This window comes from Acomys russatus, chromosome 12 (genome assembly GCF_903995435.1).
Source record: "Acomys russatus chromosome 12, mAcoRus1.1, whole genome shotgun sequence".
Lineage (NCBI taxonomy): Eukaryota > Metazoa > Chordata > Mammalia > Rodentia > Muridae > Acomys > Acomys russatus.
In genome coordinates, this window is record NC_067148.1 from 52,456,272 (window position 1) to 52,483,262 (window position 26,991).

The window sequence follows — 26,991 nt, forward strand, 5'->3', positions numbered from 1 at the left end:
TGCCGCAGTGGAGATCAGGTTGTAGCATGCGGGACCCACCGCTGACAACACCCTTGCTGACTTTGCGCTCACCTGCTTGCACAGCACCTTTCTGTACTGTGAAAGCTAGCCCACAGGATGCAAGCTTCTAGCTCAATTCCACCTTGATTCCTCTGTGTCCCCAAGCTGAAGTGTGTGTTGTTTAGCAGTAGAATTTTACCACTTAGGAGAAATGGAAATACCCCGTATTGTTTTGGGGGCCTCTGGTACCTTCATGGCCAACCACTTATAAGGATGTATTCATTACCTGGTATTGGGATTTTTGTTAAAAAGCCTATGATTGGCATTATCTACCCATTCAAGGTATGTCCACTCAAACTCTTTTAAAAAAACAAAAAGTATTTTAGTCAGCAAATAAAATAGTAAGTTTCTGTATGACTTCGTTATGCATCCTTAGCTTTGGTTAGCCCTCTCTTTACCCTGCTCTTGTCCCGTCCTTCCACCCATCCTGTCTATAAGCCTATGTCATGTATTCTGCTATCCGCACCCTAAATCCCTCTACATGGTCCATGTGGCACTTCCTGATCTCTTCAGATATTGAAAGAAACAAATCTAAAACACTGATACTGTGATCTGTTTGAGGAATAACATGCAACATATGATGTCCCGGGCCTGGGTTATCTTACTATAGTATTTTCCTGAAAGTTTCATAATTACAGATTTATTTATAGCCCAGTAAGATTCCATTGTGTACATCTATCACATTTTCCTCAACCCATTTCCCAGTTGTTGGACACCTATGCTGATTTCATTTCCTAACTGTTTGGAATAGAGTAGCAGTGAGCATGGGTGTACAAGTAGCTGTGCAGCTGTGTAGTGGGATATCGAGTCCTACAGGATATGCCGAGGAGTCGTATACCTAGATCAAAAAGGAGTTACGTTTTTAGTTGTTTGAGGAACCTCCAGACTGGCTTCCATTGTGGCCGGCCCCATTCACACTCCTGCAGTGTATGCTGGGAACCTCCAGACTGGCTTCCACTGTCCTTGGCCCCATTTACACTGCTGCAGTGCATGCTGGGACTTCCCCCTAATTTCTTTCTCAGCATGTTTGTTGTTTGTATATAGGAAGTTTGCTTATATTTGTGTGTTCTTTTTCATGCTTCCTCTTTGCTGAACATATTTACCAGCTCTGGGAGTTTTCTGGTGGAGTCTCCGAAGTCTCTCATACATAGAATCATACAGTCTTTTACAAGTTTTTGATGCTGTCCCTTTCTTAGTCATTTTAGAGGGTGTATTAGAAGATTTTTCAGATGACTAGGAGTCACGCTCTTCTTTATCTTGTTACTAGAATAGCATTTTGATTACAGGGGCAAGATGCTTGCTTATGATTAGTAACTTGGTTCTTGTAAGCTTGATGACTGCTGCCTGGCAAATGGTGACTGTTTCTGCAGGTGGAATGCTTTTCCATCTAGAGATGCTAAAATATAAGGAACGTAACAGCAGCAACGACAAATATCAACAAGTATATTAGAACTACTGACATAATTTAAAGTTTCTTTCCATTATTTATTCTGTTTTCTACTTATAGAAAATACGTGTGGACACATCAAATTAATTTGTTTTAAAACACATTTCTCCCTTCCCTTGCCTTTCTCCAAACTCTCCCAAATACTCCTCCCATCTCTATTTCAAATGTATGTTCTCTACATTCATTAGTTGTTATTGCATGCACATATGTATATACATACCTCTCCCAAAATATAACCTGTGCAGTCCACAGAATATCAGTGGACTGTGTAGTTCTAGGGCTGACCGAATGGACCGCCCACTCCGGGCAGTGCTCTTTGCTTCTCAGTACATCTACACTTCCTCTGTTAAAGAATCACGCTGAACTTCTACCTTAGCCAGTCACAGGGGCAGTCATGAAGAGAACAATCAGACACTGAGGGTGTGGGCCCCAGGGGCCCCTATGCACGGCTTATGTCCTTACAGACTGCAAACCACTCCTGAACTTAAGGCTCAAGGTTCATTGAGGAAAATGGGGAGTAAAGACTGCACGGGCCCCAGGATCAGGGGGTGTGCTCTGAGATTGTGTCTCCTGTGTTGTGTTGTTCTTGATTTGTATTTTAAAGGAAGTTCATGTGTTTTTATATCATATTTAAAGCTGATTTTTAGTTTATTGTCTAACTTTTTGGTAAAGAGTAGTTGTCACTTACAGGTCATAAAATGCACATAAACTAACGCTTCAGAATGTCAAATGTTGACCTATTAAAATTCTGCATATTGTCTCTTTGACAGGTCACAAAGACAGAACTGGAGAAATTAAAATCCAGCTATCGACAATTAATAAAAGAAATGAATTCTGCCAAAGAGAAATATAAAGAAGCCTTAGCCAAAGGTATGGCCGCATTAGGAAAAGTGTTCCTGTTATGGTTTCTAGTCTAGTCATCTGATGGATGTCTTTGTTAGCTGTAGAATTAGTCAATCTAGAGCAGTTTACATTCTAAAATCTCAGAATATATCAAAATAGGCCCGTTGTTGAACTGCTGCAAATTCTGTGTGCTTTAAGAGAGTCTGAGGAATTCTGAGAAGTTCACAGTAGTGGAGTTAGACAGTGTTCTTGAAAGGATGCAGGGGATGCATACGTCTTTCTTGCTTTCGCTTTACTCAGTTTGAGAGTATTAAATGAGAAAAATAGTGTTCTGTGTGTTTACAAGTCTTTTCAAACCTGTTTGCCTATTAAACAAAAAGATCATTTTATGGTGTAACACTGTTACTGTAGATTAATTTTCATGTTTGTGCTGTCCTAAGGCTTTCCTAAAGGCTCAGGTGGGAAAGAGGAGCACGCTCTTCCCATTCCTGTAGCCAGTCCTGATTCTGGTCATTGCTGTACATCCTTATGATTTAACCTAGAATCCTGTGAGCGTTGGTTTTAGTAGCGAGTCATCCTGGATCAGGAATGGAAGCTTTTGTGTCTGTGCGATGGATCACTGTTTCTATCTGGCTTAGTGTGGCTTCAACTTTTAGATTTATATTTTTGTTCTTTTATTAAAATTTTTTTCTTACTAATAAAATTTCACTAGAAACGATTTTCCTTATTCTTAATTTACCTTTCTCTTTCACTAATACACTGTGTATATCTTACTGTTGTTATTCTGTGGGAAAAATGAAGTCAACACTTTTCCCTTCTTGGCTGTATTTTGAACAATGAAGCTGCTGTTGCTCTTCTCGCTAGATGCTGGCCAAGGGTTGCCATCCACCTCTCCTTCTCCTGCTCCCGTCTTGCCTTGAATCCCTTTCAAGTCTCCTCTTCACTCTCCTCCTCATCCCACCCATCCCTGCCACTTCTTACTCTGTTTCTTACTCAATTTTAGTAGCTCTTTACAGAGAAAATTAATCCATATTCCTGGCTTTGTTTTTTTCTTTATATATTTCCACACACCTTAGCTATTTGAGATTGGCATGTCCTTAGTAATTTAGAGGTCTTTTTTTTTTTTTTTTTTTTTTAAAGTTTCACATACATTATCATTCTCTTTTAATTTTAAAGAATACTTTAGGTACTCAGAAAGCGTTCTTTTGAACACTGTGTCATGCCTCCAGCCCCAGCATTACTTTTGTTTTTTAATCTGTCAACATAGTTAACATTGTAAAGTTGACTGCTTCATCCTTAGTCAGGCCTCTGCAGTTAGTTAATTACCTTATAAGTCCATTTGAGTGTCCACTGGCATCAGTGACAACTTCACTGACTGTACGCTAATTCAGCTATATTTTATTTTTCACATGACTTTCAAATCCATTGGGGAATGATTACTAAGGAAAGGCAGTTCATCACTGACCAGTCTTCAATACATGTTTTTAATGATGAAGATTATTTTTATGTAAACACAAAATCTGTGTTGTGATGTTTTAAATAGTCTTTGTACTTACAGAAATATAATCATAGGTGATTCTTTGTGAAGAGAGAAGGACTAAGACTGTATGCTACAAGGGTGGGTACCACTGTCTCAGCAAGGACACACTGAGGAGTAAGGCTTTAGCACACTCAAGATCCACGTTCGTATTTAGTTAAGGGAGAGTAACACATTTCTGTTAACTCAAACGCTGAGCATGCCCATCTGGGGTTGGATGACAGCACAGCCATTTTCAAAATAAGATGGGGACATGCTTATAAGCATTCAAGCTAAAGCAGAGAATAGGCGTGTTGTTTTTGGAAAGTAATCACTTCTTACTATTACCAGGGGACTTTGTATCATGATATTTAAGAAATGCTAATCACTTCAGAAGTTTATGTACCAATGCTCGACTTTCTAGATGAGCTTAATGAATAGTCTAGCTGGTCTCTTGTAAATGTCAGCCTTACATAATTGCATTTTTCTAACTTCATAATACTGTTTATGGCATGACATGTTGTATACACATTCTCTTATTACACATCATTAAACAGATTTGTCAACAAGTTGTGGTGAAAAAATTGTAATTTAATCTCTGTGAATTTCATTATATGAAGGAGGAAAATTGGATCTTTTCCTCCCTGTTAATTGGCACGCAGAATAGCTCCACACATTGCTGCAGTGCTCCTCATCAGCTAAGAAAAGTCTTACAGCAGTAGAGGCCTGTGAATAGCAATTTGTTCACCTACCCTTTGCATTACCCTTAACTTGTAATTATTTTTGAAGTATATTAGAAAGTATGCTAGTGATCTGAGTTATTCTGAACCAGAAAAGTGTATAGCTAGAATTGTATTAGCTAGGTTTTCTTTTTAAGCAAATAATTTTGTTAAGTGAAAGAATTAGCAGTTTTCAAATTTGTCTTTATTTCATTTATTTTTACTTAGCATTCAAAATAATGACTTCGTTGTGATATTTTCATATATATGTATATGTGTGTATGTGTATGTGTATATGTGTGTGTATGTGTATATATGTGTGTGTATGTATGTGTGCATATGTGTGTATGTGTGTATATGTGTGTGTGTGTGTGTATGTATAATATCATTATACTTTGTTCTTTCTTTCTCTTGCCCACCCCTGTCTCATCTCCTCTGTCTCACACTTACTGTTCTCCTTCATCTCCCTGAATCATCCACCTTCTGCTTTCATGTCACATATATTTCCTTGTTGTTGTTTTGAGACAGGGTTTCTCTGTGTAGCCTTGGCTGTCCTGGACTTGCTTTGTAGATCAGGCTGGCCTCGAACTCACAGAGATCTGCCTGCTCTGCCTTCCTTGGTGCTTGGATTAAAGGTGTGTGCCACCATGCCCAGCTTTATTATTCTATCTTAGGCCCTTCTTTTGTTTTTGATATTATTGATATTTTGGGGTTTACTTATGCAGTCTCTGTGTGGCTGCAGGTATTTGTAAAATATCTATAAGAAGTGCAATAGGGTTCTTTTTCAAATTATGACAGTTGAACAGGTCTTCAGAGCTCTGTACTGCTAGGGGAGGGGACAGTAGATAGCTTGGTAGAAGTCTGTTTGCCACAAGCATGCTTCCCAACTAGGTAGGTCTGAGGGGAGCGGAGGGGCACATTTTGTCCCCAAACCCTTCTGAACTATAACTTCGGATCTAATTTTAAACTCCACTCTTAGGTTAATGTAATGGATTACTTACTAGATGTTTTCTAAGGCAGCTTACTTTTTAAATTTTATTAATGACCGTCACTAAGCAGTTGGTAATTAGATTTTGGCTTCAATATTCCTATGTAGTTTGCTGATCATATAATACACCTAATTCAGAGAAAAGAAGCAGCTGGGAAATGAAGTTGCTGTTATTTTGTATTCCTAACACCTCAGTGAGCTGAGCGAGTCACACTACACCACACAGCAAGGCCGGTGGGGAGTGTGCAGTGCAAAGTCTGCGCGAGGGAAGGACATGGGTGCTTTCAGTCTCCCATGAAAACGTGTGGAGAGATGACGCCTGAGGTTAGAAAACATCATGAGTGAGTTAGGCGTCCTAAAGTTAAAGTAACAACAACAACAATAACAACGACAACAACAACAACAACAAAACACAGCACAGTAGTTTAAAGGGACATCAAGTGTGGAGTCAGTTCACTCCTAGGACCTGGAAGGTACAAATACAAGGTAGTAGGTGAGACCACAGTGCGCAGACACTCTCTGTAACTTGTTTCCTTATGAGCGTGTGGGCTGTGGAAGGGACCTTTTTTACTTGAACTTTTTCTAGAGAATTGTACATGATCTTGTGGATTGTGTTGTCGTAGTTAACTTGTTTAATGTCAAGTAACAAACTAGCTTTTAAGAAAATGAATGGAAAGAAGAGACAGGGCAACTTAAGTCCTAAAGTGGGTCACAGGAAGAGTGGTAACGGTGCTGTTGTGGCAGCCTGCGCAGCAGGAGTTCATACCCTGCCTCTCACTCAGGTGGCAGTGCCCCTTGTTTGCTAGGCACAAGATTGGGCAGGTGCAGTCTTGAGTTTTGGATGCCAGCTCTCTACAGGAGTTACTGCTGTTGTGTGTGAGAAGCAAGTGCTCACTTTTAGAGGAGGTTTCAGGGCTGTCTGAAGATGTACGTGTGTCAGTTGACTGACCTTAGGACCTTCAACAATCTGTATTTCTGCAAGAAGGATGCTGATACTACTTTTCAAGGATAGAAGCTGTATATATGTTATTCTGAGAAAAATTATGTGTTATTCTGTGGAAGAATATTTATTGGGTTGTTAAAAACTATTTACAATTAAGGTGATGTAATTGCTAAGTAATAAAAATATCCCAAGAACATTTTATTGAGTTAAAGCTTCCTTAAGGATTCTGTATACCTGAGGTAAAATGTTCACTGGACTTTTGATAAACATTCTTCAAATCTACATTTGAAGGAATTACAAAAGAAATCAAAGTATACCTGGTAGTGAGAAGCCTTCTTTCATATTGTTATACCACTACTAACTAACCTGTGTGTGGATTGTGCTGATTTAGTCAAATAATAGACACATTCCATTATTTTTTTGTCAGAATTGAATTGTTCTTTTCTTGGGCCCCCTCCCGCACCCCCACTCCCCACCCGAGAACTACAGTACTAGGCTAATGTTTTGCAAAGTAATTTATATAGTTACTAAAATTCTTGTGTGTCAGAACTAGCTATTAGTAAGGCTGGGCTTATCTTTTGTAAAATTCTTGTTCATCTTAGAAGTCAGTGGTAGTTCTGGTACTTGGGCAATCCCAGATTTGTGGGTCACAGAGACATCCTAGTCTATAGGAAGGGTGACTTCTTTTAATTTCATATTTTTAGTAGATACTTAGATGTGTAATATTTGAACAATTCACACATGTATGTGATGTATCTTGAATCACATCCACCCCCAATTCTCCCTAGATCTCCCAGCATCTCCATCCCATCCTCACGTCTTGTCTTCCTGCTTTCCTCTTTGTTTGCGAACACAACCGAGTTCGACCAGTGATGCCTATATACATATAAGCATGGTACTAAACCACTGGGGCTTGAGCAAGGGGTTAGCGCTCACACCCCCAAGAAAAAGCGGTTTTCCCACCTAGCCCTGACAGGAAAGCTCTTCAGCCCTAGCAGGGCCCTCAAGCCGGCCTCCCACCTATCCCTGAGCACAAAGCTCTCCAGCTGTGGGCGGGGTCTCAAGCGGCTCCTCCCACCCAGGCTAGAAGTTTAACTTGTCTTGCTCTCGAATGCAGGGCACTGCAACTGCTGTCCATTCTTGTGTGGAACAGCCATGTCAGTGTCGTGTCACGAAGGCAGCATTTCACAGAGCTTCCACCACCTTCTGCCCTTTACATTCTTTCCGTTTCTGGGCTGACTTCATGCGCCTCATAATTGGAGGGAGATATGAGAATCCAAGGGAATTGCATTTGCCATTTTGTTTCTGCTTTTCCTGGGAATAGTTGGGGGATGTCTAAGTCTCTTTGCAAAAATCTTTACCTTATCTTGCTTTTTTTTTCCCACTTGGACTAGAGAGATTCTTAAATGGATGATAATAACAGGTGATTGCTGAGCCAGAATAGATTGCAGCAAAGGAAAGCTTTTCACCAAAAATTCTTCATATGGGGCTACAGCTATGGCTCAGTGGCTAAGAGGACCAGATATCAGTTCTCAGCACCCATAGCAGTGGCTCACAACCTGCTTTAGCGGACCTGACGCCCCTTTCTCATCTCTACAGGCACCTCCCACATGTGGCGTACACACACGCATCCAAATAATATAAGGTCTCTTCCTAGGCATAGGATTCACTCGCAGAACTTCCTTGGAAGAGGGAAGGAATTAATAAATATCTAAAAGTACTTTTTAATCCAAATTGATAAGACATTCAATTTGCATAAAAATCTATGATATGCTTAAAATTGTATTAATTGAGGAGTTTCCATATGTTGCCAATATATAAATATTGTCAACTAATTTTGATAAAAAAGAACCACAAGCTGTTTTGTTTTGTTTTGTTTTGTTGAGACCAGGTTTCTTTGTCTCGGCCTGGCTGTCCTAGAACTAGCTCTATAGACCAGGCTGGCCTCAGACTCAGAAGTTGGCCTGCTTCTGCCTCCCAAGTGCTGGGATTAAAGGTGTGCGACACCACTGCCCGGCCACAGAAAGTTTTTAATTCATGCATTAGCAGTATCTCCCAGATGTCTTTCTCATTATCTGTCTGTGCTTGGTTGGCCTACTTGTGAGGACACCGCCGGTCTTCATTTCCCCGAAGTTTCCTTTCTCTCTTTGCCTGCCTCTGCACATTGCCAATTCTTCCCAAGGACTCTTCAGTATCCCGGTCCACCATGCTCTAAATCAAGGGCTCTTCCAAACGCTGCACTCCTGTCACCTCGCACAGAAGTGTCCAGTTGGTAATACTCATCGTGACGGGCGCTGTGTTGTCTCCTCATCTTTGTTACTCTTTTCCATACATGTGCACTTTTTATGTTTGTTTTCTCCTCAAAGCCTCCTCCAATTACTCTTACCTTTATTGATACTGTAGATGCAAGCTTACACTTTAACGTTTGTGTGCTCTCCTGCTTCCATAGTCTCATGCGAGCAGTTGTTCTGATTTGCTGTGAGCTCCTTTGATGGGGAGCAGGAGCGTACCTCTGTGCTTACGTGTTCTGAGTGTGATTTACCACGCATTGCTGCACAGGAACTTCTGTGCTGAGCATGACCATTAGGGCGTGACATTGCACACGGCTCATAGTGCACACTCATCAGACTGGATCCCTCATTAAATGTGGGAAATAACAAAGTAACAGCAGTCTGGATTGCATGTGGTGGTGACACAACTTATCTCTTTGCTGTCTTCAATGTTTTCTTCAGGGAAGGAAACAGAAAAGGCCAAGGAGCGCTATGACAAAGCCACAATGAAGCTGCATGTGCTGCATAATCAGTATGTATTGGCACTGAAGGGGGCGCAGCTCCATCAGAGTCAGTATTATGACACCACACTTCCTCTGCTGCTGGACTCTGTGCAAAAGATGCAAGAAGAAATGATAAAAGCACTGTAAGATACATTTCCTGTTTATCATCAAATCCCTTCCAAGTGTGATTCAGCGTTTCTCCCACATAAATGTTTGCTTTAGATGCCGCATTATTACCCAGACCACTGGGCATCTCAGACTGTTTTCTTTTTCTTGACTCTTATTTGTGGTGGGCCTTCTGTCGTGCTCATCACCTAGCACGCCCGAGGGTTAGAGCTCTACATGCTGTATTTGTTATTTACTCTGCTGTCCCAGTCAGCGATGCTTTTAAATGAAAAGAATGTGTACAGCGAATACCTGCCTCCCGAGGGCCCGGCACTCAAACCTTGACTTAAGAAGCATCAAGAGAACTTTAAAAAACGATCTATCTATCTATCTATCTATCTATCTATCTATCTATCTATCTATCCATCCATCTATCTATCTATCCATCTATCTTATCTATCCATCTATCCATCTATTATTTATACAGCGCTCTGCCTGCTTGTGTGCCCCAGAAGGGGGCAACAGATTACATTATAGATGGTTGTGAGCCACCATCTGCTTGCTAGGAATTGAACTCAGCACCTTTGGAAGAACAGACAGTGCTTTTAACCCCTGGGCCATCTCTCCAGCCCTCAAGGGGAGCACTTTTTGAAAGTTAATTTCTAGCTTCTTGTTCTTTTCTTCTATGAGATTAGAATCCACTCATGTTCATTGCAGTTCTGCTGTTTCCACACACACTGCGTGGTGCTTGCGTATGTGCAGGCAGCGCTTCCTACGTTGTCAGGAGTCCACAGAACGCTCCAGCTAGTAAGCTGCATGCTGACTTAACTGCCCTATATGTAGGATAGCCACATTTGACAGACACACTTCCTTTAGTCTGTTAAGCATTTGGTAAATCTTTAGATTCAGTTTTCTTTCACTGAAAATGGGGGGGGGTGGGTGATTTTTTTCTTGATTCAATTTAAATGGTTTTGTGCTTAACACTATTTTTCTATTAAAACAGAGTGCATGTGGTCATGCATGCCTTTAATCCTAGCACTCAGAAATATTTGCAGGCACAGATCTTTTGTGAGTTTGGAGCAAGCCTAGTCTACGTAGCAAGTTCCATGGCACCCAGGTCTACAGAGTAAGACCCTATCTCAAAAACCAACCAACCAAATGAGGAAACAAACAAACAAACAAGCAAAACTTAGAGTAATTGGAGTAACCTACAAGGGGAATTTTAGATAATGATTTTGATTGATAAGTAGTTCTTTTAGAAAACAAACAAGCCCTGATTTGTATTTATATAGGCACATGCAGAATAGGCTCATTTGCCTGTACTTGCTTTGAAGCCAGTAATAACCAGTATTTATCAAGCACACCTTAAAAGTAGGGGATCTGCTCTGTGTGACAGGATTCTTTTCCTTTTTTATTAATTAGACCAACTTAATAACCTTGATGAAATTTTTGCTACAAACTGGAGATCAGGATCAGAAGAAGCAGATGCCTCTAAAACTGAAGTTGAACATACATACATACATACATACATACATACATACATACATACATACACACATACATACATACACACATACATACATACATACATACATACGTACGTACATACATATCCCAGGAATAAAAGAGGAAGGGACAATTGAAGAGTGTCATATACTAGAAAAGAAATGGTGATGCAGAGAAATCCTGTCTTGAAAAACAATACAAAACAAAACAAAAAAACAAATATAAAACATAAAGAAACAATGAATAGGGGTTAGTCAGAGCTTCACACCACAGAATGCAGTGTTTCCATAAGAATATTGAAGAGTAGAAAGTTATTAACGCTGGCTGGCCCTCCGTTTTGGGCATACCAGATACATATTTGAATTGGCAATAGTGTGTTTAAATTACTGCACATTTACATAACCTCTTCTTGCTCCATGTATATGAAATATGGTGGTGTGTGAAACCTTACTCTTAAAATTCTGATACTGCATTTCCTGTGTTTATTGTTCTACATCCTTTCTGGGTCTGTGTTTCTCTTAATAGAACACTAAAATGTAAAATTTTATTTTTACTTTTCAGAAAAGGTATATTTGATGAATATAGCCAGATAACCAGCCTTGTTACAGAGGAAATAGTGAATGTCCATAAAGAGATTCAAATGTCCGTCGAACAGATAGATCCTAGCACAGAGTATAATAATTTCATAGATGTTCACAGGTAAGGAATTTTCATTCCTTTTAAACTATTTATGAATATATAGTTTTTCATAGTAGAGTATCTAAAAACTTACAAAATAGTTGTATCAGAGCAGAGTTTATTTTATATAAATATATTTTCTTTTATTTTTAAAAGACTGTCTTAAACTTGATAGTTAACTTTTAAAATTATACTTAAGACTTTTTCAGTTGATATGTCGCTATTTAAATCCATATTTAATGGATGAGTTGCATTTTTAAACATTTGCATAATACATGATGAGGTGATGGGTGTGTGTGGATTTTTCTGAGGCACTCTTGCGTGCTTCTTATTTTATACTTTTAAAGTTATGATGAGGATGCCATGGCTAGTGTGTATGTGTAGTCTACAAAGGAGAAACCCAGGTGCAGACTACTTGATGAGATCTTTAAGGCCTGTGGTTTTCTCTAAGTTACATTGTTGTGTTTACTTTGTTATCGTATTTTTGAATAATAGTAAATATTTTGCTTTTGATACCTGCTGAGATAGATTATAATAGTATACTAATATTGATTAGAATTATTTGGCATACTTTACTAGAACAACAGCTGCTAAAGAACAAGAAATCGAATTTGATACTTCCCTATTAGAAGAAAATGAAAATCTTCAGGCTAATGAGATCATGTGGAATAATTTAACAGCAGACAGTTTGCAAGCAATGTGAGTACTTAGCAAAATCATAAGAGTGTAAAATGAGTATTATCATTGCCTTGGAATTATTGTATTTCATCAGCCTTAAATTCCTAGGTTTTCGTGCAAGCAATAAAAAGTAAATTTGGTCAGATTGGTGTGATTCTTGTGTGTGTGTGTGTTGTATGTATGGTTGTGTATGTTTATATGTGCTGAATGCTGTATATGTTGTGTATGTGTGCTGTGTGGAGGTGTATTCATATTTAGAGGTCTGAGCAGGACATTGAGTGTGCTATTTTATGTTCTTCTTACTGCCTTGAGGGGGAGCCTCGCACTCACTGAAGGGGAATGATTGCTGATTGCTGATGAGGCCAGGCTTGCTGGGGGGAAGCCTGTGGAATTTGCCTCTGTCTGCCTCTCAGTGCTGGGAATATAGAAATGTGCTGAGTATAAAACCAGGGCTTTCCATGTGGATGATTGGGATGGAGCTCAGGCCTTAGTGTACACCACACAGCATGTGTTCTCTCTTAATATACACCACACAGCAGGTGTACTACTGAGCCAGGTCAGCCCCCAGATGATAGATCTTGAGAAATATATTATATTTCGTCATTGTTATCACTAATTTAAAAAATATGAAATTTGTGAGATGTTGGATTAAATTTTCCACTAGTTGCCAGCATACTAGAACAATATTTTTATCCTTTTACTCTTTTTATTTTATTTTATTCTCAATACTTAGTGGCAGATTCATTTTGGAAATGTAGACACTGAATTTGAGAGGTAAGAGTCATTGATATCACAGCATGTAGTGTAAAAGTTTACCCTTGATTGCATTTTTCTATCGAAACAAAGATGTATTCTACTATAAATGATTAAATCAGCTTCTTTGCCTTGCTGTTTTTGTTTATAAACTTCTTCTTTCTCCTCCTCCTCCTCCTCCTTCTCCTCCTCTTCTTTCTTCTCCTCCTCCTCCTTCTCCTCCTCCTCTTTCTCCTCCTCCTCCTTCTTCTTCCTTCTTCTTTCTTCTTCTTCTTCTTCTTTTTGAGACAAAATCTTTCTCTGTGGACCCCTGGGTGTCCTGTAGTCACTATGTAGATCAGGCTGGCTTCGAACTCACAGAGATCCGCCTGCCTCTGCTTCCAGAGTGCTGGGATTAAAGATATGCACCACCACAGCTGGCTTTTTAAAGTACTCTTCACACATTAAAGGCAATTCAAATTACCCTGTGAATTGTGAAGGGCCTATATTGTTAAATATTTAAGTTATCTCAGGGTACTGTTTAGGGCTTAGAAACAAATATTTATTGATAAGCTTTATATCTGTTTATCCTTGTGTTAGACTTAAAGGTAGAAAGTATATATTAATTTCTTGTCAGTATAGAGCATGATATATTATTTTACTTGTTAATATTTTCCCTCTAATGGCTCAGACAAAAGTCCTCAATACAATAGAATTAATCTATTATTTAGAGTACTACAGTGGTGCAGAGGAGGATTAGTTCTTAGAAAGCAGATGGAAATATAAAGGGGGCATGTAGACTTGAAGGAGCTAACACACGCTCTTCCAGATGCCTGTTCATGATGAAGCCTCATGAATCATAGAGGCCTGATTACTGTTGAGGGAGTTGAGTAGATGGGTGTCCCATACATCAGAGTGATGGGGAGTTGAGGGACATTTGACAGGTAGGAGTGTTGGGCAGGCATACAGCTAAGCATTCTGTCATGTGAAGGACAGACTCTTAGAAAAAAGAATTTCTGGCAACAATCTCAGTAGTGCTGACTTGAGAACACTGCTGTAAGTGCTGGAGACTCCTTACCACACATCTATCACTGCTGATGTTTGGTTATCACTACTGTCTCCCGGGTAACTTATTTACTCATCAGAGTCTCTTATGGGATATTTAAAGTTGCATGATTAATATTCTCAAGGAGTCAAAACTAAAATTGATCATTTATTTTAATGAATAGCAAATAGAATGAAAATATAGCTACTGAAATCTAATGTGGTAATACTAAAAATAACTACCTGCTAAGAGTTTGTGAGCAGAGGTTTTGTGGCCAACTAATTTGTTTTATTGCTTTTCAGAGTGTAATGAGAATAGAATCAGTTATCTCAACACATCACCATTTGTAAATTTGGTGATGAAGCAATGACTCTCCCCATACCCAATAACTTAAGGATAATAAGTCTGCGATAATGTACCAGATTTAATTACTTATATCTTTATTAGGCAAAACTTTATCTACATTTAATTGAACAGTATCTTATTTAGGATATGAGTTAAAGATAGACACGCATGTATATGTGTTTTGTGTATATATGTGTGTGTATTTTCAATGCTAAGGGTCAAATCCAGGCTTCATTCTACCACTGTTCCAGTTTACTTTCTGTAGCTGTGACAGATGAGCTGCCTGAAAGCAACTCTGAGGAGGGAGGGCTTGCTTCGATCACAAGTCCAGGTTATAATCCACCCTGAGGGAAGTCAAGGCAGGAGCATGAAGGCAGTGCTGCTTGCTGTTCCATATAGCCTTACCTCCAACCAGTTGTTTGTGGCAAATTAAAATCAGAAGCAATTCTGGTTAATGTCAGCAGTATAGTTAACACATTTATTTCTTTTGGTGGTATTTCCTGATCTTTAGTGACGTCTCCTTAGGATACTAACATTTATCAATATTACATACTAGTTCTACAAAACTGTGTAAAATACTGAATCTTGTGATCTAAAGTAAGACCTAAACCCAAAGCTTTGTGCTTTCCAGTGATTTTAAAAGAGAAATTAGAGCTAGAACATGTTTATCTTTTATGATGGAATGTAAGTATATTGCCTTCACTGAATAATAGTAATTCATTATGTAGAAAAGTAATTCTTTTGGATCTTGTAGAATCCAAGTTAGCAGTGAGTTGATAAAACTTGAGAATCAAATCTATTTTGCTCCTTGTTTTTGTACAGCCCATGCGCTAAGAATGACATTAACATTTTAAAATGTTGAAAATATCAAAAGCTACACAAATAAAGTTGTATTGCTGTGCAACCATGTTTCTCAGCAGTAGAGTCAGGTACTTATGTTGTGACAGCAAGAACATGTCACCTTCTGCACTTGGCACTGTACATGACAGCTCCATTTAGGTGCCACAACACGTTGCTGTGCTACAGCATTTCATTTATTTTTGTTATCAGTTCATACCTCTTTTGTCAAAATAAGAGAAAAAGGATTTCAAATGACCAACTTTCAGGTACTGTGGATTATTTTTTTTTTTTTATGACTTATATGGCAGAATATTAAGTTAGGTCTCTAGTTGGACACAACTAAAATTTTGTCAGGCTGTATTCAAGGATTGCTTTGGGAATTAGTGACTTGAGAGCTTTGGGGGAAATGTAAAAGAATTAGAAGAGAGATGTTAGGAGTGCAGGTTAAAGAAAACTGTTTAAAATAACTATGTGGATTTGTTGGGGTGGAAGTAGGTTAGGGTGAGTTTGATTTGAACATATTCAACAGAAACGTGTAACTGCTTGGCTAATTAGAGTCATCTTGTGACACCAGTACACATAACAAAGCAGACAGAGAAAAGTCCTCCAGGCCTCAACCCTACCAAAGAACTGCAGGCAATGGAGGGAAGCTGGCAACGGAAGGGGCAGCCTTCCCAGGGAACAGTATGCCAATCGTTTGTCCAGTGCGAAGTGGGCGCCCTGGGAAATACACATGCAAGTAACATCCTATAGTCTGAGCAGCTTTAATTCAGAATATATGTAAGTACATATACATGTTAAGCAGCCACTCTACCACCAAGCTAGTAACTTAGTCCAACTGAACAATGTTTAAATATTTACTTGTGTGAAAAGATGCAGAGTTTCTAAACTCCTCTTGTGGACAAGAAGTTGTTAGCACTTACATAACAATATCCTTTTTACCATGAGCTCGCACCATTTTAATTTTATGAGCACTCTTGGACACAATCAAATGACCAATCAAATTATTTTTATTTTTTGTTTCTTACATTAAATTTCCAATACTATTATTTTAACTATGACTTTTTTTTTCCAAAAAGGAAAAGGGGTTGAATTGGCTTAAATAACATTTTCTGATATCTCTTTAAATATAATTGCAGCGTCACAGGACTTTTGATAACATGGCACAAATCTTTTATATATATTTTTTGAGATTATAATATCATTACATTCTCCTTCTCCTTCATGAGCAAGGCCCTGGGCTCAAACCCCTGCATAACTAGAAAAAAATCCAATTAATCTATGCAGATGATAAAATTTATGTGATCTTTTTTTTTTTTTTTTTAATTTATGTGATCTTACAAGAGGCTGTACATGGAAATCAGATTTTTTTTCCCCTTCTTTTTATGAACATCCCTATTACTACCTTCCAGGAATAATTCACAAAAAGTTTTATTTATCTTTCCAGAATATAAGAAAGCATATATAAATTATTTTTGTATAAATGAAGATATTCTTTAGATAATCTTTAAAATTTTTAAATTTATTTTTCATGTGTGTTGATGATTTGTCTGCACACACGTCAGGAGGAGGGTGTTGGATCCCTTAGGTTACAGACAGTAAGAGGGCTCATTTCTAGGGGAGGTTAATTCTCAGTCCCCCAGTGATCATTAGTTGATTTTCATTCTTTATCTGTGAATGAGACCCCATGAGATGACGTTACCAGGTCCACTGATACTGCAGTTGCTTATGCAGCCATTTCTAGGAGAGACTGTTTCACCACAGAACTTCTGGTGTTCTGCCTCTTAGAATCTTTCCAATCTTTCCTTCTCAGTGTTTCTTGGGCCACGGATGCAGTAGCTATGGCAGATATCTACCTGTTGGGGCTGGGCTCACCATAACAAAGCGCTCTCATTGTTGCATCGAGTTGTGGTTTGCTGTGACAGTCCATGTGCTGTGGAGAGAGGCTTCTTTGATGAAAAGTAGTAGCTACTCTTATCTGTGGTTACAAGGATAGAATTTAGGACATAGTAAGGAATTATGCTGGTCTGGCAAAGTGCTGATAGGAGATTGTTTTCTAACATCCATTACCTCACCAACTCCCGGGTGTTGGCTAGGTTTCTAGTACCAGGCGTTATTATTGAGCAGGACTTAAGCCCACTTGGACAGCTTTAGTTGCCACCCCCATATGATGACACCTTTTGCATCTTTATGCATTTCTTGCTATGCAGGTCATTGTCCTAGAGCATAGATGTGTTGTGTCTGGGTAGGACTGTTAATTGCTTCCCCCATACTGTGTCCTGGAACCACTAGGGCCTGGAGGCTAGACTGCAGGAAAAGGCTTTCAGGTCAGATCCAGCTCTCATGACCTGAGGCCTGTGTTCTTGATGTGGTGTGTTTGGCAGTAGCGGCCCACTCTTAAGCCGTGAAACGACTGCATTGCTAACTGTGTTGTTTGAGGAGTCATCTGAACTGTACTGGCCAACCATGAGAAAGGAGGGTTTTTTCTGCCAGGTAGAGGGGCTGTGGCTCTTGTTCAGTTCACTGTCAACCCTAGTGACTTAACTACGTTTAATATTAAAGTGTGTGTGTACATGCACTTATATGTATTGTGTATAATGTTAGGAAAATATAAACTAATACAATTCTTTGAGACTTTTATCAAACAGCCTTGGTGTTGTTTGTCCATCATCCCGTTTTCTCTGTCTACATTGATTTCCTTCACTTCTTCACAGTTTGAGTCCCCTCCTTTCTATTCAGTTTTTCACTTATGTCTTGCTAGTCCCCTCCCTTCTTCCCACCTGTGGTCCCTTTAAAATTTATTGGTTTTTATGATTATTTCATGTTATATACTCACATCTGAGGATTTGGAGCTAGGAACTGCAGATGCAAAAGACATGTGCTGTTTGTCTTTCTGGGTTATGTCACTCAATATGACCTTTCCTAAACCCACCTGCTTACTTGCAAATTTCATTTTTCTTTACAAATTAATAGTATTTCATTTCCTGGCTTTTATGTAGTTTAGCAGTGAACATGGCTGAGCAGGTGTCTGTGGAGTATGGTGTTGAGTCCTTTGGGCATGTGCCAAGGAGTGCTGTAGCTAGGTCATGCAGTAGCTTCATTCTTAGCTATTGAGGCTCTTCCCTGGGATTGGCATAGTGGCAGTGCCAATTTGCATCCCACCAGAAGTGAATGAGCTTCCTTTTTCTCCACAGTCCTATCAGCATTTGTTGTCTGTTGTTTTGTGGTTCTTAGCTGTTCTGGTTTGGGTCAGATGAAGTCTCAAGTTGTTTTAATTCACATTTCCCTAATTGCTGTGGGTGATAAATACTTTTTAGACATTTCTTGGCCTCTTTCTTTCTTTTGATTTATTTATTATTATGTATACAGTGCTCTGTCTGCATGCACACCTGCAGGCCAGAAAAGGGCATCAGATCACATTATAGATGGTTGTGAGCCACTGTGTGGTTGCTGGGAATTGAACTCAGTACTTCTGAAAGGGAAGTCAGTGCCCTTAACCTCTGAGCCATCTCTCCAGCCCCACTTTTATTTCTTTTATTGATAACTCTCTGTTTAGAACCCTAACCTGTTTTTTAAATTGGGTTATTTATTTTCTTAACTTTAGGTTCTTTGTGTATTCTGGATATTAATCCTCTGTCAGATGTGTAGCTGGCAAAGATTCTCTCCCTTGGTTGTACAGAATTTTTCAGTTTCAGGAGGTCCCACTGGTCAGTTGTAGGTTAATGTAGTCTTGTTCTGAAAGTTCTATCCTATGCCTGTAGCGTGTGGAATACTGCCTGTATCTTCTTCTAGCAACTTTAGTATTTCAGGTTGCAAGTTGAGAACTTTGATGCACGTGAACCTAATTTTTGTACAGGTCTAATTTTATCCTGGACATCCAGTTTCCCCAGGACCTTTTGTTGAAGATGCTGGTGTGTGTGTGTGTGTGTGTGTGTATGTATTGCATTTTTTTCAATTATCAGACGACAGTAGTTACAAGTATTCATGTTTGCCTTTTCTGTTTTATTCCATTGGTCTACATGCCTATTTTTATGTCAGTACCATGTTATTTTTATTACTGTAGCTCTATAATATACCATTTTCCTTTTTGCTCAAGATTGCTTTGGTATCCTAGATCTTTTCTGTTTCCATGTGAATTTTAGCATTTCTTTTTTCTATATCTGTGAGGAATCATGTGGGTATTTTGATGGGACTGCATTTGATCTGTAAATTGCTTTTGGTGGAGTAGTCATTTTCATAAAATTAATTATAGTGATCTATAACCATATGCACTTCCATTTTATAGTGCTTTTTTCAATATCTTATGTCAAAGGTTTGAATTTTTTTTTATCATGGAGGCATTTTATCTCATTGTTCTAAGATATTTTGGTTGTTGATGCTACTGTAAGTGGGATTGTTCCTATGATCTCTTAGTGAGTTTGTTGTTGGTATATAGAAAAGCTACTAATTTTTTAAGATTTTATTTTCTGCCCTGCCACTTTGCTGAAATTATTAATTATTTCTAGATTTTCTTGTGGTGCATTAAAAAAATCTCTTAAATATAGTATCATATCATCTGCAAATAGGGATAATTTTACTCTTTTTTTTTTTTTTTTTTTTGTTTTTTTGAGGCAGGGTTTCTCTGTGTAGCCTTGGCTGTCCTGGACTCACTTTGTAGACCAGGTTGTCCTCGAACTCACAGAGATCCACCTGCCTCTGCCTCCTGAGTGCTGGGATTACAGGTGTACACCACCATGCCTAACTGACCTGTTCTTTTTTATTTTTGTCTCCCTTTAATCTCCTTCTCTTCACCAAGTGCTTCAAGTGCTGCATTGAAAAGGAAGAGGTAATGGGCAGCCCTGTCTCATTTCTGATTTTAATGAGATTGCTTTGAGTTTTGCCCAATTTAGGATAACATGAGTGGTTGGATTGTTATATACAGCGTCTATTCTGTTGAGCATGTTCCCTTCAGTCCTACTCTGTCTAGGACTTTGGTCATGAAAATATGGTATGTTTTTCAAAGGGACCTTGACAGATGATAGCCATCTGATTTTTATGAAATTGAATGTGTCTTTCTTGTATCTCTTGAGATGATCATGTGATTTTTGTCCTTATGTATATTTATAGGATTTATTTTGTTAAATGATTTAAGTATGTTGAACCAACCTTGAATTTCAAGGATAAAGTTAACTTGATCGTGGTGGATACTCTTCTTGATGTGTGCTTGTATTTAGGTTACAAGTATTTTATTGAGTTTTGCATCTGTTTATAATCGGTATCAGTCTGTGGTTTTGCTTCTGTGCTGCTTCTTTTCTTGGTTTGGGTATGGGAGGGGTGCTGCCTTCAGAGAACTAGTTGGGGAATGCTCCTTCTGTTTCTTCTGTTTTGAAGAGTTTAAGAAGGGCTGGCTGCGGTTCTATAAAAGCCTGGTAGAATTCTCCTGTGAGTCCATCTGGCCTGGTCTTTCTGTAGAAGGCTTTTATGACTATTTCAAGTCTCCTTTGTTATGGATCTGTGTTGCTTGTCCGTCTCTTCTTGGCCTAACTTTGGCAGTTCTGAGAAATTAAATTCACACGTTTTGTTTAGATTTTCCAAATGAATAGAGTACAGGTTTTTAAAGTATTCTCCTATAATATTCTGAATTTCATTGGTGTTTGTTGTAATGTTTCTCTGTTCATTTCTGATTTGGTTAATGTGGGTCTTCTTTTTTCTTTGGTTAGTTGGGCCAACAGTCTGTCAATCTTATTTATCTCCTCAAAGATTCATTGATTCTTTGTGTTATTGTCCTTGTTTTTATTTTATTAAGTTGTTTGATTTTTACAATTTCTTACTGTCCACTGGGCTTGGGTTTGGTTTGTATTTATTTGATTTTCCAAATTCTGGCTTTGCATCAGGAAGTCATTCATTAGTGCTTCTTCTGATTTTTTAATGTAGGTACTTAGGGATACAAACTTGCCTCTTAGATCTGCTTTTAAAGTATCCCAGAGGTTTGGTTTTGTTGTTTTTATTCTCATTTAATTTTAGGAATATTTTTGCTTCTCCTTTGATCCATCTTCATTCAGTAATGAGTTGTTTAATCCCCACAAGTTTATACACTTACTAGAAATTTGTTTGATGTTGATTTTGAGTTTCATTGGATAATGGTCAAATGTGATACATGTAATTGTTTCAGCTTTTCTGTGTGTGTTAAGGTTTTCTTTTTCTTTCTTTCTTTCTTTCTTTCTTTCTTTCTTTCTTTCTTTCTTTCTTTCTTTCTTTCTTTTCCGAGACAGGGTCTTTCTGTATAGCCGTGGCTGTTCTGGACTCGCTTTGTAGAGCAGGCTGGCCTCGAACTCATAGTGATCCACCTGTTTCTGCCTCCTGAGTGCTGGGATTAAAAGCGTACGCCACCATGCCTGGCTAGGCTCTCTTTGTGTTCTGGCATGTTCTCTGTTACAGAGAAGCTTCCACATGCTGCTGAGTAGAATGTACACTCTCTGTGTTGGGCTGGAACAAGTATAGGGCTCTGTTAGGTCCATCTGATTTCAGGAATGAGAGAACTTAGAGAAGAAAACAAGCAACAGAAAGGAGCTTCTCTAACAGAATGCAAGAGACTGAGGAATGAATATCAGGACTAGAAGAGACAATCATAGAGCTTGAAGCAACCATCAAAGGAAATGCTAAATCTGAAAAATTCTTGACACAAAACATCCAAGAAATCAAGGACACCATGAAAAGACAAAACCTGAGGATAATAGGCATTGAGGAAAGAGAAGACACCCGACTCCAAGGCGCAGAAAATATTTTCAAAAAAATCATAGAAGAAAAAGTTTCTCCAATTGAAAGAAGGAGATGTATATAAACATACAAGAGGTCTACAGAACACTAAATAGAATAGATCAGAAAAGAAAATCTTCCCGCCACATAATAATCAAAACACAAAATATACAGAACAAAGAAAAATTAATTAAAAGTGGCAATGGAAAAGGGCCAAGTAACAATAATGGCAAACCTATCAGAAATACACCCAACTTCTCATCAGAGACCATAAAAGCCAGAAGGGCCTGGACAGAGGTCCTGCAAACTCTTAAGAGACCACAGATGCCAGACCAAACTACTATACCCAGTGAAACTATCAATAACTATTGATGGAGACAACAAGATACTCCATGAAAAAAAACAAATTCAAACAGTACCTATCCACAAATCTGGCCTTACAGAAGTTACTAGAAGGAAACCTCCAACCCAAAGTGACAAGCTATAACCAAAACTACATGGGAAATAGATAACTACACCATCGCAAAAACACAACCACACAAACACTCTACTGCAGCCAACATCAAAATCAAAGGACTTAACAGTCAGTGGTCATTAATATATCTTAACATCAATAGTCTCAATTCTCCAGTAAAAAGACACAGACTAACTAAAGAAGACCCAACATTCTTCTGCATTCAAGAAACATATCTCAGCCATAAGGATAGACATTACCTCAGGGTAAAAGGTTGGAAAAAGATATTCCAAGCAAATGAACACAAGAAGCAAGTTGGTATAGCCATTTTAATATCTAATAAAATAGACTTTCAACCAAAATTAATCAAAAGAGATGAGGAAGAACACTTCATATTCATCAAAGGTAAAGTCAACACAGATGACATCATGATTCTAAATATCTACGCTCCCAATACAAGGGCACCCACATTTGTAAAAGAACTATTAGTAAAGCTTAAACCACACATTAATCCCCACACATTAATAGTGGGAGACTTCAACACCCCACTTTCACGAAAGGAAAGGTCATTGAAACAGAAACTAAACTGAGAAATAGTGACACCAACCAGTGCCATGAATCAAATGGATCTAACAGATATCTACAGAACTTTTCACCCAAACACAAAGGATTATACCTTCTTCTCAGCACCGCATGGAACCTTTTCCAAAATTGATCATATAGTAGGTCACAAAGCAAGCCTCAACAGAAACAAGGAGAGTGAAATAATATCTTGTATCCTATCAGATCACCATGATCTAAAACTATACTTCAACAACAACAGAAATAACAAAAGCCTACACACACGGAAACTAAACAGCTCTCTACTTAATGACACTGAATCAGGGAAGAAATTAGAAAGAAATTAAAGACTTTCTGAAATTCAATGAAAATGAAGGAACAACATACCCAAATTTGTGGGACACATTGAAAGCAGTGCTAAGAGGAAAGTTCATAGCACTAAGTGACTTTATAAAGAAATTGGAAACATCCCATATAAGCAACTTAATGATACATCTGGAAGCCCTTGCAGGGGGGGGGGGGGGAGCATAAACATCCAAGAGGAGTAGACTTCTGGAAATAATCAAACTCAGGGCTGAAATCAACAAATTAGAAACAACGAGAACAATTCAAAGAATCAACAAAACAAGGAGCTGGTTCTTTGAGAAAATCAACAAGATAGACAAACTGTTAACCAAACTAATTAAAAGGCAGAGAGACACTATCCAAATCAACAAAATCAGAAATTAAAGGGGGCACATAACAACAGAAACTGGAGAAATACAAAGAGTCATAAGATCCTACTTCAATTTGAAAATCTAAGGGAAATAGACAATTGTCATGATTGATTCCACTTGCCAAAATTGAATCAAGATCAGATAAACAAATTAAATAGTCCTATTTCTCCTACAGAAATAAAAGTAGTCATTAATAGTCTCCCAACCAAAAAACGCCCAGGGCCATATGGTTTCAGTGCAGAATTCTACCAGACCTTCAAAGAAGAGCTAACACTGATACTCTTCAAACTACTCCAAAACATAGAAATGGATGGAACATTACCAAATTCATTCTATGAGGCCACAGTCACTTTGATACCTAAACCTCACAGAGACCCAACAAAAAAAGAGAATTTCAGACCAATTTTTCCTATGAACATTGATGTAAAAATACTTGCAAACTGAATACAAGTCCAAGATACCATTCACCATGACCAGGTAGGCTTCATTCCAGGCATGCAGGGATGGTTTAATATATGGAAATCCATCAATGTAATCCACCACATCAACAAACTGAAAGAAGAAAACCACATGATCATCTCCTTGGATGCAGAAAAAGCATTTGACAAAATCCAACACCTATTCATGTTTAAACTTTTAGAGAGATCAGGGATACAAGGCTATATACAGCAAGCCAATAGCCAACATCAAATTAAATGGAGAGATAATCAAGGAAATTCCTCTAAAATCAGGACCAGGCAAAGCTGCCCACTTTCTCCACATCTCTTCAATATAGTTCTTGAAGTTCTAGCCAGAGCAGTAAGACAACAAAAGGAGATCAAGGGGATCCACACAGGATCTCTGAAGAAGGAGGTTGAAGATGACATCAGAAGATGGAAAGATCTACCTTTTTTGTGGGTCGGGAGAATTAGCATAATAAAAATGGCCATCTTACCAAAAGCAATTAACAGATTCAATGCAATCCCTATCAAAATACCTACATAATTTTTTAAAGACATTGAAATATCAATTCTCAACTTCATATGGAAAAACAAAAAATCCAGAATAGCTAAAACAATTCTGTACAATAAAAGATCCTCTGGAGGAATCCCCATAATTGATCTCAAGCTGAACTATAGAGCAACAGTAATTAAAACAGCATGGTACTGGCATAGCAATAGGTTGGTTGATCAGTGGAATCAAATCGAAGACCCAGAAATAAATCCACACACATATGGCCACTTAATTTTTGACAAGGAAGCCAAATCTATTCAATGGAAAAAGGATAGCATCTTCAACAAATGGTGCTGGTCTAACAAGATGTCGACATGTAGAAGAATTCAAGGAGACTGAAATTTATCACCATACACAAAACTCAAGTCCAAGAGGTTTAAAGACCTCAACATAAAACCAAAGACACTCAGTCTGTTAGGGGAAAATGTGGGGAAGAGCCTGGAGCGCGGAGGCACCCATGCTGAAGCACAGGCAGTTGCTGGCGCTTCTTTTGAGGGCAGACACCTGCCTGACATTCCCTCTAAGGTTCTCACTCACTCTCTGTTGTTTAAACCTTTTGTTAGATTTGTCCCTTTACAACTATGACTTGTCCCTGCCACATTGGCAGCGTGGCCCCAGGAACCCTGACTTGTGATTTCATAAGCATTCTGATGCCCTGAGTAGTTTGGTTTCTAAGGTTAGGAGCCTTCTCTAGGTGGCACCTCATTGCCACACTCTGAGATGGTACTCCATGCAGTGGTTTAGACGTCTTTTCAAATGCTATCCTGTCATGCAGGAGTCATTTTGAGACAGTGTTAAGCCTTGTGGGAGGTGTAGGTTTGTCCCCTGTTAGGGCTGCAGCCTGTAAGGCCATGGGTTCTCCTGACTGCCTCTGCTGGGCAGCTCTGGTGGGAGCTGGGGGATGCTTGTTCTTTGAGCTCCCTTCTTCGTGCTGCTTGTTTTTCCTGTTTCCCTTGATTACTAGAGTGATACGTCTCTCCTTTCCTTGAAATATGCTTTCTTCATTGCTGCCCCAATGTTGTTCATGCAGTCATGTGAGGAGTCTCTTCCATAGTCTGACCTTGCAGATCCCCAAGTTTTTCTGGATGAACCTCTACTTGTGCTGTTTTTACTTTAAAAAAGTGGATTCCCTTCTTTGTAAGAGATTTTCTGCAGTCAGGGGCTTTGGCTTGTAACTTGCACTGCAATTATCTTAATTTATCTCCTTTACTTTAAATAAAACTGCATTTCTATAGACTGAGATCATTTGATGTTTTCTTTGTATTCTTTGGACTTTGTGTTGTTACTGGGGGTCTAGTTTGTCCTATGACATGGAATCTAGGTTCTTTGTTTCTTGAACAATGAATTAGAAAAGATATGGACGAGTAGCATAGCTTTATTAAAAGTGAGAATAGAAGTATGGCACACACTCCACACACTAGGAGTCAGCCCAAGCAAGCACAGTGACTCAAGAATCTGAGTTTGTTTTAGGAATTCTGTTTTATGTTGCAGCCACTTTGTGGGTCGAGCTGCCCTTTCACAGTTGTTGCCCAAGACTATCTGCTTATCAGATATTTACAATAGAATTCATAACAGCAAAATTATAGTGATCAAGTAGCAATGAAAATAATGTTATGGTTAAGGGTCGTGACAACATGAGGAACTGTATCAAAGGGTCGCAGCGTTAGGAAGGTTGAGAACCACTGTTCAACAAGGAACTGTGGGAACAAGTTACCCACAAGAGTGTAGGTAGTCATGGTTACCTACCAGAGTGTAGGTAGTCATGGTTACCTACCAGAGGCAAGCACATCTTTCCAAGAGATGTTTACTCATTGTTTCTCCCTCTTCCTACTCAAATCTCCCTCAACGTCTTGTTCTGAAAGTCTGGAGATAAGTTTTAATATGATATAATAAGTGTGTGTGTGTGTGTGTGTGTGTGTGTGTGTGTGTGTGTGTGAGAGAGAGAGAGAGAGAGAGAGAGAGAGAGAGAGAGAGAGAGAGAGAGAGAGAGAGAGAAATATTTGCATAAGGACTGAATCCATTTTATGCAGCCATAAAATCATTTGGACCATGAATACATATTAATTTTGTGTATTAAATTATTTTTGAATCTAATACAGAGGCTACTTCTAACTCAGAATAATATGTGAACATAGAAGTGGTTCATCATCAATTTAAACTGCCAAAGTACTGAGTCTCATTTTCTTTTCTATAAATAAATGTAATGATATTTATCATAGAGGACTGTTATAAAGCAGAAATAAGGTAATACATGCAAAACATACTGATTACCACTTAGCCTACCAAAATGCAGTTAATTTACAATATATGAAGT

General features: G+C 38.6%; 1 protein-coding gene across 11 annotated transcripts in view; it reads left to right on the plus strand.

Annotated features, from left to right (window-relative positions):
• Positions 1-26,991, plus strand: part of Fer (FER tyrosine kinase) — a 302,445-nt gene that overhangs the window by 80,335 nt on the left and 195,119 nt on the right. For all 11 annotated transcript variants that reach the window (XR_007831493.1, XR_007831492.1, XR_007831494.1 and 8 more), the window contains 4 exons: positions 2,278-2,377; positions 9,249-9,432; positions 11,462-11,599; positions 12,158-12,277. Coding sequence is in view for 7 of the 11 variants with exons in the window: in XM_051154426.1 (XP_051010383.1) it covers positions 2,278-2,377; positions 9,249-9,432; positions 11,462-11,599; positions 12,158-12,277 (542 nt within the window). In the remaining 4 variants the exon portion in view is untranslated. The remainder of the gene's footprint in view (positions 1-2,277; positions 2,378-9,248; positions 9,433-11,461; positions 11,600-12,157; positions 12,278-26,991) is intronic.